Genomic DNA, 12765 nt, shown 5'->3' on the forward strand with positions numbered 1-12765 from the left:
CCCCTGACAAGGAAGTTGTGACTGCAGTGAGGCCTTCCCTCAGTCTCCCCCAGGCTGAACCCAGTGACTTCATCCCCTCCTCACACAGCTTCACCATCCTCACTGCCCTCCTTTGGATGTTCTCTAACAGTTTAATGTTTTTTCTGTATTGTGGCACCCAAAACTGTCCCCAGCACTCGAGGTGAGGCTCCCCCAGTGCAGATCAGGACAATCCCCTCCCTTGCCCAGCTGGCCATGCTGTCCCTGATGCCTCCAGGACAGGGATGTTCCTCCTGGCTGCCAGGGCCCTGCTGGCTCACACCCAACTTTCCATCAACCAGAACCTCCAGGTCCCTTTCCCTAGTGCTGCTTTCCAGCCTCTCATTCCTCAGTCTGTCTGTACATCCAGGGTTGTCCCATCCCAGGTGCAGAATCCAGGATTTTCCCTTGTTGAATTTCACATGGTTGGTGACTGCCCAGGCCTCTCATCTGTCGAGGTCTCTCTGCAGGCCCTCCCTGCCTTTGAGGGAGTCAGCAGCTCCTCCCAGTTCTGTATCACCTGCAGACTTGCTCAGTGTCCCTCCCAGTCTGGTGTTCAAGTCCTTCATGGAGATGTTGAAGAGCACAGGGTGGAGCCCTGTGGAGCCCCTTAGTGACAGCTCCCCACTCTGATGTCCCCCCATTCACTGTAACCCTTTGTGCCCCATCTGTGAGTCAGCTGCTCACCCAGCACATGGAGTGTTTTTCCTGCTGGGGGCTGAACATTTTGTCCAGAAAGATCCCATGAGAAACAGTATTGAAAGTTTTACTGAAATCTAAAAAGATTACATGTACTGGCTTCCTTTGGTCAGCTAGCTGGGTTACTATGTCATAAAGCACTGGAATGGTCTGCCTGGGGATGTGGTGGAGTCACCATCCCTGGATGTGTTTAAAAAAAGACTGGATGTGGCACTCAGTGCCATGGTTTAGTTGAGGTGTTGGGACATGGGTTGGGCTTGATGATCTTGAAGGTCTCTTCCAACTTTTTTTGTGATTCTGTGTGAATCTGTGAAAAGGAAATTAAATTTGTTGAGCGGGACTTTCCCCTCAAAAACCTGTGCTGGCTGTGACTCTCTGGTCCTTTAGGTGTTTTTCAATAACTGATTCCTACCATTAAATAATTCTGGACTCATCTTGGACTTTTGCACTGGGTTTTTGTGGCCAGGTTGTGGTAGCAGGTATCTCCAGGGATGGTTTCTCTAAGAAGCTGCTGGAAATGTACCCCATGTCAGACAGAGCCAGTGCCAGCCACCTCCAAAACAGACCTGCAGCTGGCCAAGGCCAAGCCCATCAGTGACAGTGGTAATGTCTGTGGGATAATGTATTTGGGAAGGGTGTGGGAGAAAATCTGCTGCACAACAGTGGCTGGGAAAAAGGAGGGGAAATCCGTGTGAGAAACAACTCTGCAGACACCAAGGTCAGTGCAGAAGGAGGGGGAGGAGATGCTCCAAATGCCAGAGCTGAGATTCCTCTGCAGCATATGGAGAAGACCATGGTGTGCCCCTGCTCCCTGTAGAGCTCCCCAGTGGAGCAAATGTCCACCTGCAGCCTGTGGAGAACCCTGTGCCAGAGCAGGTGGGTGCCTGAAGCAGGCCGTGACCAATGTGAAACCCCTGCTGGAGCAGGCTCATGGCAGGAATTGTGAACTCTGGGTGAGGAGCCCACGCTGGAGCAGGTTTGCTGGCAGCACTGTCTGTTCCCCAGGGACTGACTCCTGTGGGAGGGATCCACTCGGGAGCAGTTTGTGAAGAGCTGCAGCCAGTGGGAAGAGCTTGCGTTGGAGCAGTTTGTAGAGGACTGTCTCCTGTGGGAGACTGCACAGAGGAGCAGGGGAAGAGTTTGAGGAATCCTCCCACTGAGGAGAAAGCAGCAGCAGAAACAACATGTGATGAATTGACTGCAGCCCCCATTCCCCTGCTGCTGCTGCAGGGGACGAGGTAGAGAATTTGGAGAGAATTTGGGAGTGAAGCTGACCCTGGGAAGAAGGGAGGAGTTGGGGGATGCATTTTAAGATTTAAGATTTATTACTCATTATCCTCCTCTGATTTGTTTGGTGATTAATTCACTTGATTCTCCCGAGTCGGGTCTGTTTTGCCTGTGACAAGAACTCGTGAGTGATCTCTCCCTGTCCTTATTTCGACCCATGAGCTTTTCTATTTTCCCTCCCCTGTCCAGCTGAGCAAACTGAAGTCACTTCCTCTCTTGAGGTTACATTTAGGTAAATTTTCAGAGAATTGATGCTCTCAGAAACGTGCAGCGGCGCTTACACTGATTACTCTAGCACATTCTTCATACTTGTATCTAAGGAGAAGCATTTAAGGAATTTGGTTAGCAGGCTTTGTTCTTACAAATATTTTTGCCTGGAGACACCATAATTGTATTTGTGTATTCTATCATTTCAGTGTCGCTTGTGAACTCAGTTCAATTAGGTTTTTTTTAAAACCTCAACTCATTACAAAATTATTTTTCTGCATTTTGGCAATAGTAGAATTAGAGCACAGTGCTGGGTTTCAGGGCTCCTACGCAAAGCCAAAATCCCACTTGCAGTAGGTGCCTCTTTCAGCTCTTACTCTTAATTTCTGTTTTAAAATTGCAGCAGTTTTTAAATATATATATCTGTATATGCCTATATATATCTATAGCACTTCTTTTCTGCAAACTTCATAGAGAACAGCAATTTTGTCTACTGGGGAGTACTCTAAAAATGCATGTTTTATAGAGGGTCTGCAGAAGTAAAGGTACAGCCTACTTCTCAGTGTCAGGAATAGAAACACTTCAAAAAGGGAGCTCTACTTAAATTTTAGTTCTTTTCAGTTCATAAATCAGCCCAATGAGTATTAAGATGTTAGGATAGTAAACCTGAAGAAGAATATGGAAAATAGCAATCCTTAAAAAATAAATGCATATGTGTTGTGTTATTTAGTATGTGGCTTTATCATTTCAGCCTTCAAAATTGTTGTGAGAATGCCAGGTGTAACTATTGCTCCAGGTTTTTTTAAATGTATGGATTCCTTTGATAATCACATCAAAGCATGATGACTTTCTTGTCTTGCTGCTTTTAAAGATCTGATATTCAAGTGCAAACCACATCAGGACATCGTGATATCAGTAAAATGAGATGTATTCACAAACTTTTCTTGGAAATGCAGCAAGAAAATATTCAAGAACTTCTGCAAAGGGTCTTTTTTCCTTTAACTGTATGCAGACTAGATTAAATATATTTTTTAATGTGTCAGCTAACAGCAGCAGGTTACAGAGAAGGTGATCTTGCATTCTGGGAGGACCGTTTATACTTTTTATTACCAGCCATATGTTGAGTTTTCCCTGAGTTCAGTTTGAGACCTCTAGAGTGCACTTTCTCCTGCCTATTAATTGCCACTTCTGTCCTTCAACTAGTTACTTATTCCATGTTGTCTTTTATACTTTTCCTGCAATCTAGCAGTGTCTAGTTAAAAACATCCTAACCTTTTCTCTATTGGCCTTCGAGGCCAAAGAAATATTTATATAAGTGACTTAGACTTCAAAGTAAGCTAGAAGCCACTGCTCACACAGATTTTGGAGTCAGTTTTGGAATTTTAAATAGAAAAGTGTAAAAGAGTGGCAGAGAACCCACAAGAAGTGCAAAGCATAAAACGGTGTGGTTTATTTCAAGTAAAGCTTTTCAAATCACTGCAGGGTGCCAAATATTCAGCTCTTCAATACATATCTGATTGTGTAAATTGGTCATTTACAGGACCTTCGTATCTGCATTTAGGAAATAAATATGCAGTTCTGTGTTCTGGGAGAGGACCCCACACACACATTTCTTAAGTCTTGGTAGGAAAGATGCAGGAGGATCTTAATGTGATGAAGGCCAGAGCCTTCCTTTTTCCCACAAAAAGAGGTTCCCTAAAGCAAAACGTGTTGGCAAGCGCTTTTTGCTTGTTAGGAGATAATTGTGTGTTTCAAACTTCGGGATAGGACAGGAGGTTGATGAAGAGTGGGCTGAAAGGCTTTTCAGAAGATGCTGTTTATTAATGGAGGAGCTTTCACAAAGTGGAATGACCCATGTTTAGCAGTAGCTGCATATATAATTATGCTGCCACTCAGACGCCCGAGGGGTTCATTTAATTACCGTTGATTCGTAGTCTCAGAGGAGCTGAGAGTTCAGCCTAAAGCTCAGTTATAGGTGTTTGAGGGCTGTGCTCCATTTTCAATTTGACTAATGAATTCTTAGAAGAAAAACATCTTTCTGAGACGCTCAGGAACAGATCTGATGCTTTTTCAGGATTTAACACTGATCTTAGCATAGCTGTATTTTTTTATGCTAGAAGGTTAAACGTAATATTCCAAAATACTTTATTTTAATAAATGTCTCTATGCTAATGTGAAAAAAAAGCTATAACTCCAATAAAACTCTGCACAAAATCATGGAGTCAAAGTTTAATTTCTTAGTGTAATAATAGGGATAGCATTCCAAGGTTTCCTTATTCACTCTAGCAAGTAGGTATATTAGGCCCAGGGGACAAAATTTTCAGAAGTGCTTAAGGGATTTAGTAGCAGAAGTAAGTCCCTATTGATTTCCAATGAAATGTATACTCTTGAAATTCTTTTGGCAATTACAAAATCCCAGCGTACTGTCCAAGCAGCATTGCAAACCAGCCCTGTGGGCAGCTAAAGTATTTCTCATCTCCCACTAGGACATCAAAGGGGCAGTTTCATCCTGGGTAAAACAGGATACTCAAGTGTGAATATGCCAAATGTGCCCTTAAACAGGATCAAGTTCTAAAAAAATTCCTATATTGTGTTCTGCATTTAGCTTCTGCTCATTATGTAGCGTTTTTTTCGACGTTATGAGGAGATGCTGCTCACCAGCACTCAAGAAAACACATTTTTTATTCCAGTGAAAGAAAAACTGGTCTTGCAGTTGAGTCAGTTCATTTTCTAGTTTCGTGAAGAATTTCCTGGATGATTTTGGGCAGTTCATTTTGGACCAGATGCTACTGCCTTGGGTCATATTCCATTGTCCTGCACTGTGTGACTGCTCATGGTGTGAGCAGGATTAACAGCATCTGGGCTTCAACATCCCCATTGCTCACACCCTGGAAATTCACTGCAGGGAGTTAGGAAGTGTTTCCCTGTGGCAGCCGGAAGATCATCATCAACTATCTCATCTTTCTGATTTCTTTTGTCCTTCCTGCCTTACTTTGTGAGCCAACATCCCATGATTTTGTGTGCCCTGAGTGTGATGCTACTTGGTGATGTTAGTTTGCAGAGGTTAGGAGCTGAGAAAGGGAAGTTCAGTTTTGCCCTGGACATCTGCATTTCAAAATTCAACTGATTTAAATTGGAGAAAAAAAATTTTTTTAAATGTCTATGACAAAAATTTCTGTTGCATGTTGACTAATTAGTTTAAACATACCTCTATGGCATTACCAAGTCTTACTCGGTAATGCCATAGAGATGTTGATAATTATAAATGCTGTTCAGAATTAAAAATGGATACATTTTATTAATAAAAATTGAAACAGAATATGTAGTGTTTCCAGAACCTTCTTTCCACTCTCTTCACTAGAGGAAAAGTGACAGAGAGGTTAATCACAGTTCAGCTCTGATTTGTTTGCATATTCCTTGTGGAGTTTGGTTTGGTTAAGATTGCTGGACTTCTCTAAGAAATGGGCAGTGCATCTCAGGAAAGCTGATGACCTGTGGTATGGTAAGAGCACATTTGGTGAGTGCAGTAATCAAATATTAGTCTGTCTATCTGTAGGAACATAAAGCATGAAATACATAGTTTTTACTTGCACAGCAATTTGTGTAATCTTTCCATAGGACCCAAGAGCATAATAAGTACTTTACAGCTAAAAATGAAACAGATACACACTGGTCTCTAAGGCCACTGCTAAATAACAGTGCATCTGTAGGAGTTCTGAAACCGGTCTTGCATGTGACTTTCAGAGGACATTTTACATCCTCTGGCCAGGCACATGAGCCAAGTACAGCGCTGTATTTACCTTTTAGATGTGGGTAATACAACCACTGTTTCTCTTCGGTCTTTATGGTTGTATGTTTTTTTTTTATTTCAACAGTGGATCTCCTGAGTCTGTCTGCTGCCTGTGATGCCTTGGACCAGCACAACCTCAAACAAAATGACCAGCCAATGGATATTCTGCAGATCATTAACTGCCTGACCACCATTTACGATCGACTGGAGCAAGAGCACAATAACCTGGTCAACGTCCCCCTCTGCGTGGACATGTGCCTCAACTGGCTGCTGAATGTCTATGACACGTATGTGTAGGGGCTCAGGAGATGGGGAAGCTCCAGAAGCTTTCCCAGTAGCACAAGGGGAGGGGGAAGGGGTATTGAGCTGTTTGCCTCATTACAGCATGGGTGGCTTGGAGCTGGAAAAAAGGGTAGTTGAAATGAAAGTTTAATAAACCTAATGGTTTAATGGCTGCATTTAGCTGAATCAATACAGCCCTTGGTTCGGCTTACAATCTTGGATTTACTAAGCTAGGTAATGAGAGAGCTGGAAAACAACTTTTTAAGCAGATTTTTTTTTTTTGTTCAGACCAATTCTGTGACTGCATGTCTGTCCACTGTAAGTCGTGGCTTTACATAGCATTTTAATTTACTTTGATAAAGAAATTCAAGAGAATTATCAAGAAGCAACAGAATGAACACCATATAAACTCCTGCTTGTCTATACCTCTGGATGTTAAACCTTTTCAAGTATGTCAGTTTTCCATAGCTTTCAATCTGAGATTCTTTTTCAAAGATGGAAGAGGGTCATCTCTTGTCTCATGTGCTTACAACCCTTAGCTGTAAGAAGATTTGAGAAACATTTAATTCAAAATTTAATTTTAAAAAGTGTACCCATCAGTATAAACACAATACTAAATATACCTGAAGAAAATTTATGGGTATTCCTTTTAAGTGGGTTAATGATACTGCTCATGATGCATAGGCAAATTTCAACATATGTTTGCAAGCTCATTTTAGAATAAGCCATTATATTTGTATTTGGAGAATTTAATGTTTTTGAAGTAATTTGTGTGTTTTTAAGGCTTTTATCAGCCACTTCCAGCCAGACATGCTCATTTCTGTGGTGGAATAAATGTTTACATGTAGAATTGGAAGGTCATGGGACAATTACTATATTTCCCTTTACATTTTGAACCATCCTGTTGTTTTAGGGCCATAGCATTTTTCTTCCATCCACTCTTTGTCACAGCAGTGAAGCTTCAGTGATCACCTGAAAAATAAAAGTACAGATTTGTACAGATCATGTCTTCCTGAAGGATCACCTCCAATTAGTCAGTTTTTTGTGACATCCCCTGCAGCAGCTGTAGTGTCCTGTGGATTACCCAAATTACATTATATTTCTTTTAGTTTACCAGATCTAGGGAATGGGGCTATATTCATTCAAGAGCCAGGTTTTATTTGTTTAATCTGCTTTGGCTGGCACAGAACAGTGATCCACTTCTTAGTTACCATGAACCATAAATAAGACATAGTTGAGGACTCCCAGTTAGTGAAAACAAAACATGTGTTGGGGATATTAATCTGTATCAGTCACATAAGAGGCAGAGAGGGAACTAAAGGTCATTCCACAGGCTGCTCCTAAGCTGACCTGTCCAGTTTGCATGTGGCTTGTGCACTAGCCATATCCAGTCTAGCTTTCTCTATGTTGCACTGTGCTGCAAGTACAACATTAGAAATTATAATTATCTGCCTCCAGGCAATTCCCTAGGTGTGCTGGGGAGCTGCACATTGCAGGGCACAATGGAACACAAAGGTGTTTTTATGTGTGAGGAAAGCTTGTAGCTATTTTACTAAAATTCAAGTTTAAATTGCACTGGTAAGAGAGGTGACCTTGGGGTTGCGTGTGTTTAGTTTTCATTGTAAACTTAATAGGCAGAGATCAACCAAAGTTCAGAGTGCTACCAGAGACGTTTAATTAAATGTGCTGCATCTTTACTTTTCTTATAATTGAAAACTGTCATTTGTAAAGATATTAATCAAATTCACAGTCAATGACTGATCTAATTATGGGTACAGCTCTGCAAATCCAGCACATTTCGGATTTGTTTTAATTGATCAGTCACTCATGCTCATTTGCAGTAGCTTGCTAAATTATTAGTTTGACTTGGGAGGAGAGGAGAGTGAACTGAACAACTCATGATTCGTACAAGTTTCAATTTAATTGCCTTGCAGAGCAATCATTATTCTATATTCTTCTCTTGTATAATTTGCATGAGTCTGGTATTCATCAGGAGGAGTTTCTCAGGGCACAGATGATAATTAATTTGGAAAAGATTTGAGGGAGAGGAGTGAGAGGACCAGAGTGTGGAATGCCTAGGTAAACTACAATTGCTTCTTATTCATGATGAAAAACGCAAGATTCTTTAATAAAAAGCTGCAAATTCTAAATTTGGTTTTGTCCACAGGTTTCTGTCTGTACCTTTTATAGGGTTTGCAGGGGAGATGTGTGGGTAAATGAGCACTGCTGGCTCCTCAGCTCTTTCATAGGATTAAAAAGACCCCATGCATCTTTACCTGTGGTGCAGCCTGATGCATGACCATGGCCTGCCTCTACATGATTCATCTCATTCCCAGTGGGGGCCTTACTGGTGACACTTCAAAGCTGTTGATAAGTCTCTGCTTCAAAAATGTTGGGTTTAGGCATTAGCCTCCTGTTTTGTGTATATCTTTGTTTGCAATAGATGTTACATATTTAAAATGCTATCAGAAACACAAGTCTGGGGGGGAAGGCAGCAACTGGGAGTAAATTGAGTTAAAGCAGATGAGTGAGAGAAGATGTGAAGGTTTGTCAGTGCGTTGCCTGCAGCTCAGAGGAGGATGTTGTTCTCTCTGTCACATTAGAAAGCAGAAGTAGTAGTGTGGGCACGTTACATGGCAGGAGTGAGCGTGGGGGAGAGACTGACAGGCAGCAGGGGCTGCTTGGAGTGTCCCAGCCCCTTGGCACTGCACAGGAGAGCTTTGAGCGCTGCCAGGAGGAGCTCAGAAACCACCCCAAGGTGTTAATGGCATAACTGTACAGCCTGCCTGCCTTGCCATGATTTCGAGGCAGGCTTTATCTTTCACCTGAACATATTGCAAGTGTCTCTGTCACTGCACACTTCTGGCAGAGGCTGCTTTTTCATGCTTGGCTTCCTGTTGCCTTTTCAGGCAAGTCAGGGCATGGCTGACAGACAGTAAGCAAAGACTTTCTAAAGGCGACTGTTACATTGGATTTCTGGTGGAAGTAAAGCTATATTGTCTTTGGCAAGAGGAACAGTTTGCTGTTCTGTCAGGGACCTCATCTCCTCTGAGAATCACTCAGCAGCAGTTCATAGAGAAGCCTGTTCAAGGAAGCATAGTGAAAAGACCCTTTACTCACTCTTTTTATAAAAAAAGAGATGAGTAGTTATTTCTGATCGAGACCATTTCACGTGGAGTTGATACAACCGCACACTGCAGTTCACCTATGCCTGTGAAGCCACAGCAATGTTTTGTTTTTCTAGCTTAACTAATAACCATCCAGCTTGAGTATTGTCTGTGAGATTTAATTTATGAAGTCTACAGTACTGCAGTGAACTTGGTTATAGTAAACAAATTATGACATGATTGGATTTTATTATCAGCCAGTGTTTCTTTTCCATTAGGGGTCGAACAGGAAGGATCCGTGTCTTATCTTTCAAAACCGGTGTCGTGTCCCTTTGCAAAGCACACCTGGAAGATAAATACAGATGTAAGTCTATGTAATTACTTTGGGTTTACCTTATGTTTGTGTTCCTGTTTTATTCCTCCTGGTTTTTAATTGAATAAACATTTAAATAGCATACAGAAACATTATTTTAGATATTGCAGATGCAAAGGGTGTTGTTTCACCTTGTATTTTTAAGGTATTTGTTCTCTGTAGTTTTAGGCAATTTAGCCCTGCAGTTGCCAAACATTTTTGATCACATCCCTCCCAGCAGAAAAAATTTTGCCCATGCACCTCCAATAGATGTAGATCTATTCATAAATTATGTACATGTACTGCTGTACTAATATATTGTCTACATTATAAAGCATAGCAAAAGTAGAAAGTTAAGAAGGATGTGATAAAGATTTAATAAAAACTATTTTAAAACTTTCAATTGAATTTATTATCTGTACAAAAAGTATTTCTTTACTGCACCCTGATGGATTGTCTTGAACACTCCCTGAGGCACAAGAACCCCTTTGGAGACCACTGGTTCAGCACACCTTTACACACAAAAATGCGTGTCTACAGGACACTTGCATTGCACTATTTTTAAATATATTAACTTCTTTTAATGATTCCCACATTGTGATCAGTCTTATTATGTACATTGTGTTTAAACATAGTTGCTACCTTTAAATAAATAACTTTCAATAAATAAGTACTGAAGGTGGGCAAATTTTGCTTATTTTAAGGGGAAATACTTGAAAAAATTTCACTTGCAGTCTTAGTTTTATGTGACTGATAAGTCAGTTCACTAATGAGATTAGGATCCAGAAAAGAATTACTGATAAATGTAGTTCTCAAGAGTAACGTTCTTGTTGAATTAACTGGTATCACTCATTCAAGCACTTAAAAATACCACTGAAAATCCAGCCTTTAGGGTTTGACCCAATACCATAGCAGTTCTTCTTCAGTTGTTATCATTTTACTCTCTACTAATGCAAGCTTAAGAACTCTAAAGAGAAAACAGACAATACCAACAGTGGGATCTCTGCATGACAATGAGTAATTGGATCAGATTTTAGGGCAATCACAATGAATGTCACAGTTTAGATTTCTAGATGTTTAGTGTGGGTGTTAAGAAAAAATATTCAGAAAATATTCTAAAAAATTTAGTACAGATATTTTTCAAAATTGTATTTCATCTAAGATCATCAAAGTTATAAAGGAAAACATTTATTCATGTTTTAGATTCTCCTGCAGCGTGCGTGCACGGTAATGCATAACCTATTAAGTGTCCTATAACCTTGCTGAGGACATTTAATGTTTTAATGATGGGGAAATTGAAAGCTGAATAGCTGTGGGAGAGGAAGGAATTGTGTCTGTCCTGCTGTGGAGTGGCTTTGCCATCCATGCTGAAGTCATAGTGCAGTTGCCATTAGTATTGCTGCAAGTATGCAATGACTTGCACCCCTTGCAATTTTTTGTCTCATTTGTGTAGCAAATGAGTTGGTTGTGCTAGAGCATGAGTCTTAAGGCTTGCAGAGGTGATGGAAGCATTCATCCCAGAATTATTCATTATAAAGCTAGACTTTGCAAGAGTGAAATTCATGTAATTAAAAAATAATCCTTTCTCTATCTGTTCCTTTATTCCTTTGGAAGAAAGCAGGTGTCTAAGCAGTGCTAGGAAAGTTATCTCGAGCAGTGCGGAAGCACCTTTATAATTGTGTCCCTGGTGTTGGGTAAAATATAAAAGTGACTCCAAAAAAAGAGCATTATTTTATTCTAGCCTTATTTTGCTCTCTCTTTTTTTTTTAACTGTTGAAAAGTAGGGTGAATTTATTCAGGTAATGTATTGTCAACAGAGATGTTGCCAAATAAATATTTCATTTAACAATAGACTATTTCTTCTTTTTATTATGCATTCTATAACCTCCTCAATATATACTTAGTATAATTAATCCCCATCAAATTAAATTGCGCTTATGAAGGGATAATAATTCTTTCCTGTAAGGATTCTCTTCTAGAACGATGCAATAACAGAACATGGCATCAAATGACATTTCACTTCAGAAGCAAAAAATTAATACGATATTAAAATTTCTGATGGCTGGCAGGTTCTACCATATTGTAGTTTTTATTTTATTTTAGAAATTCTCTTGAATTAAAAGATTGTCATATATCAAAGTTAGGCAGCTCTTGGTTATCATTTTAATTCATCTGGAAGAGAAATGGATTCTCTGAGTTGCTAAGACTTGAAAAGGTGCTCTATGTTGTATGAAATTATTTTACCATTTAACATTATTTTTTATACATCTGTCTTGTGGCTTGAAGATCCTGCTGTTTAGTTAGCTGTGTTATCGAGTCTCTGCTTCTATTACCAGTAATGACACAGGTGCTGTGTTAGAGTGGCCTTTCTTCCCAGGCACAAGCCAGTAGCACTATTAAAAATTACCACAAGACTCACATTTCACAGAAAAACCCCAGTGTTTATGGGAACAGAAGCAGCCAGATGGAAGTTTTATTTGTGCTCGTGTCCTCCAAGGCTGTTGACCGCACCTGTGAGCCTTGGAAACGACGCAAATCTGGGCTGCTTGCCACATCCTGGTGGTGATGCTTGACCTCTGGTGTCCTTCTCCTTCCTGCAGACCTGTTCAAGCAAGTGGCGAGTTCCACTGGCTTCTGTGACCAGCGCCGGCTGGGGCTGCTGCTGCACGACTCCATCCAGATCCCGCGGCAGCTGGGCGAGGTGGCCTCCTTCGGGGGCAGCAACATCGAGCCCAGCGTCAGGAGCTGCTTCCAGTTTGTAAGTCCACGTTTTGCTGGCTCTGAATTTCCTGATTGGTGTTTATCTTGAGCTTCCCTGTACTTCTGAGGAGGGTGGAAAGTCTGGGATGAGGATTAGGGTATTGTGGGTCGTGTGATGTCCAGAGAAGGGTGACAAGGCTGATGAGGGGCTTGGAACACAAGCCCTGTGAGGAACGTTTGAAGGAACTGGGGTTGTTTAGCCTGGGGAAGAGGAGGCTTAGAGGTGACCTTATTGCTCTCTACAACTTCCTCAAAGGAGGTTG

At 41.0% G+C, this 12765-nt stretch overlaps 1 protein-coding gene across 10 annotated transcripts in view; it reads left to right on the forward strand.

Annotated features, from left to right (window-relative positions):
- Positions 1-12765, forward strand: part of DMD (dystrophin) — a 1043683-nt gene that overhangs the window by 977902 nt on the left and 53016 nt on the right. For all 10 annotated transcript variants that reach the window (XM_054291254.1, XM_054291257.1, XM_054291256.1 and 7 more), the window contains 3 exons: positions 6087-6288; positions 9669-9754; positions 12343-12500. In XM_054291254.1, the coding sequence (XP_054147229.1) occupies positions 6087-6288; positions 9669-9754; positions 12343-12500 (446 nt within the window). The remainder of the gene's footprint in view (positions 1-6086; positions 6289-9668; positions 9755-12342; positions 12501-12765) is intronic.

This window comes from Melozone crissalis, unplaced genomic scaffold (assembly GCF_028551555.1).
Source record: "Melozone crissalis strain CALT ecotype California unplaced genomic scaffold, PUWL_Pcris_2 ptg000090l_1, whole genome shotgun sequence".
NCBI classification, from domain to species: domain Eukaryota; kingdom Metazoa; phylum Chordata; class Aves; order Passeriformes; family Passerellidae; genus Melozone; species Melozone crissalis.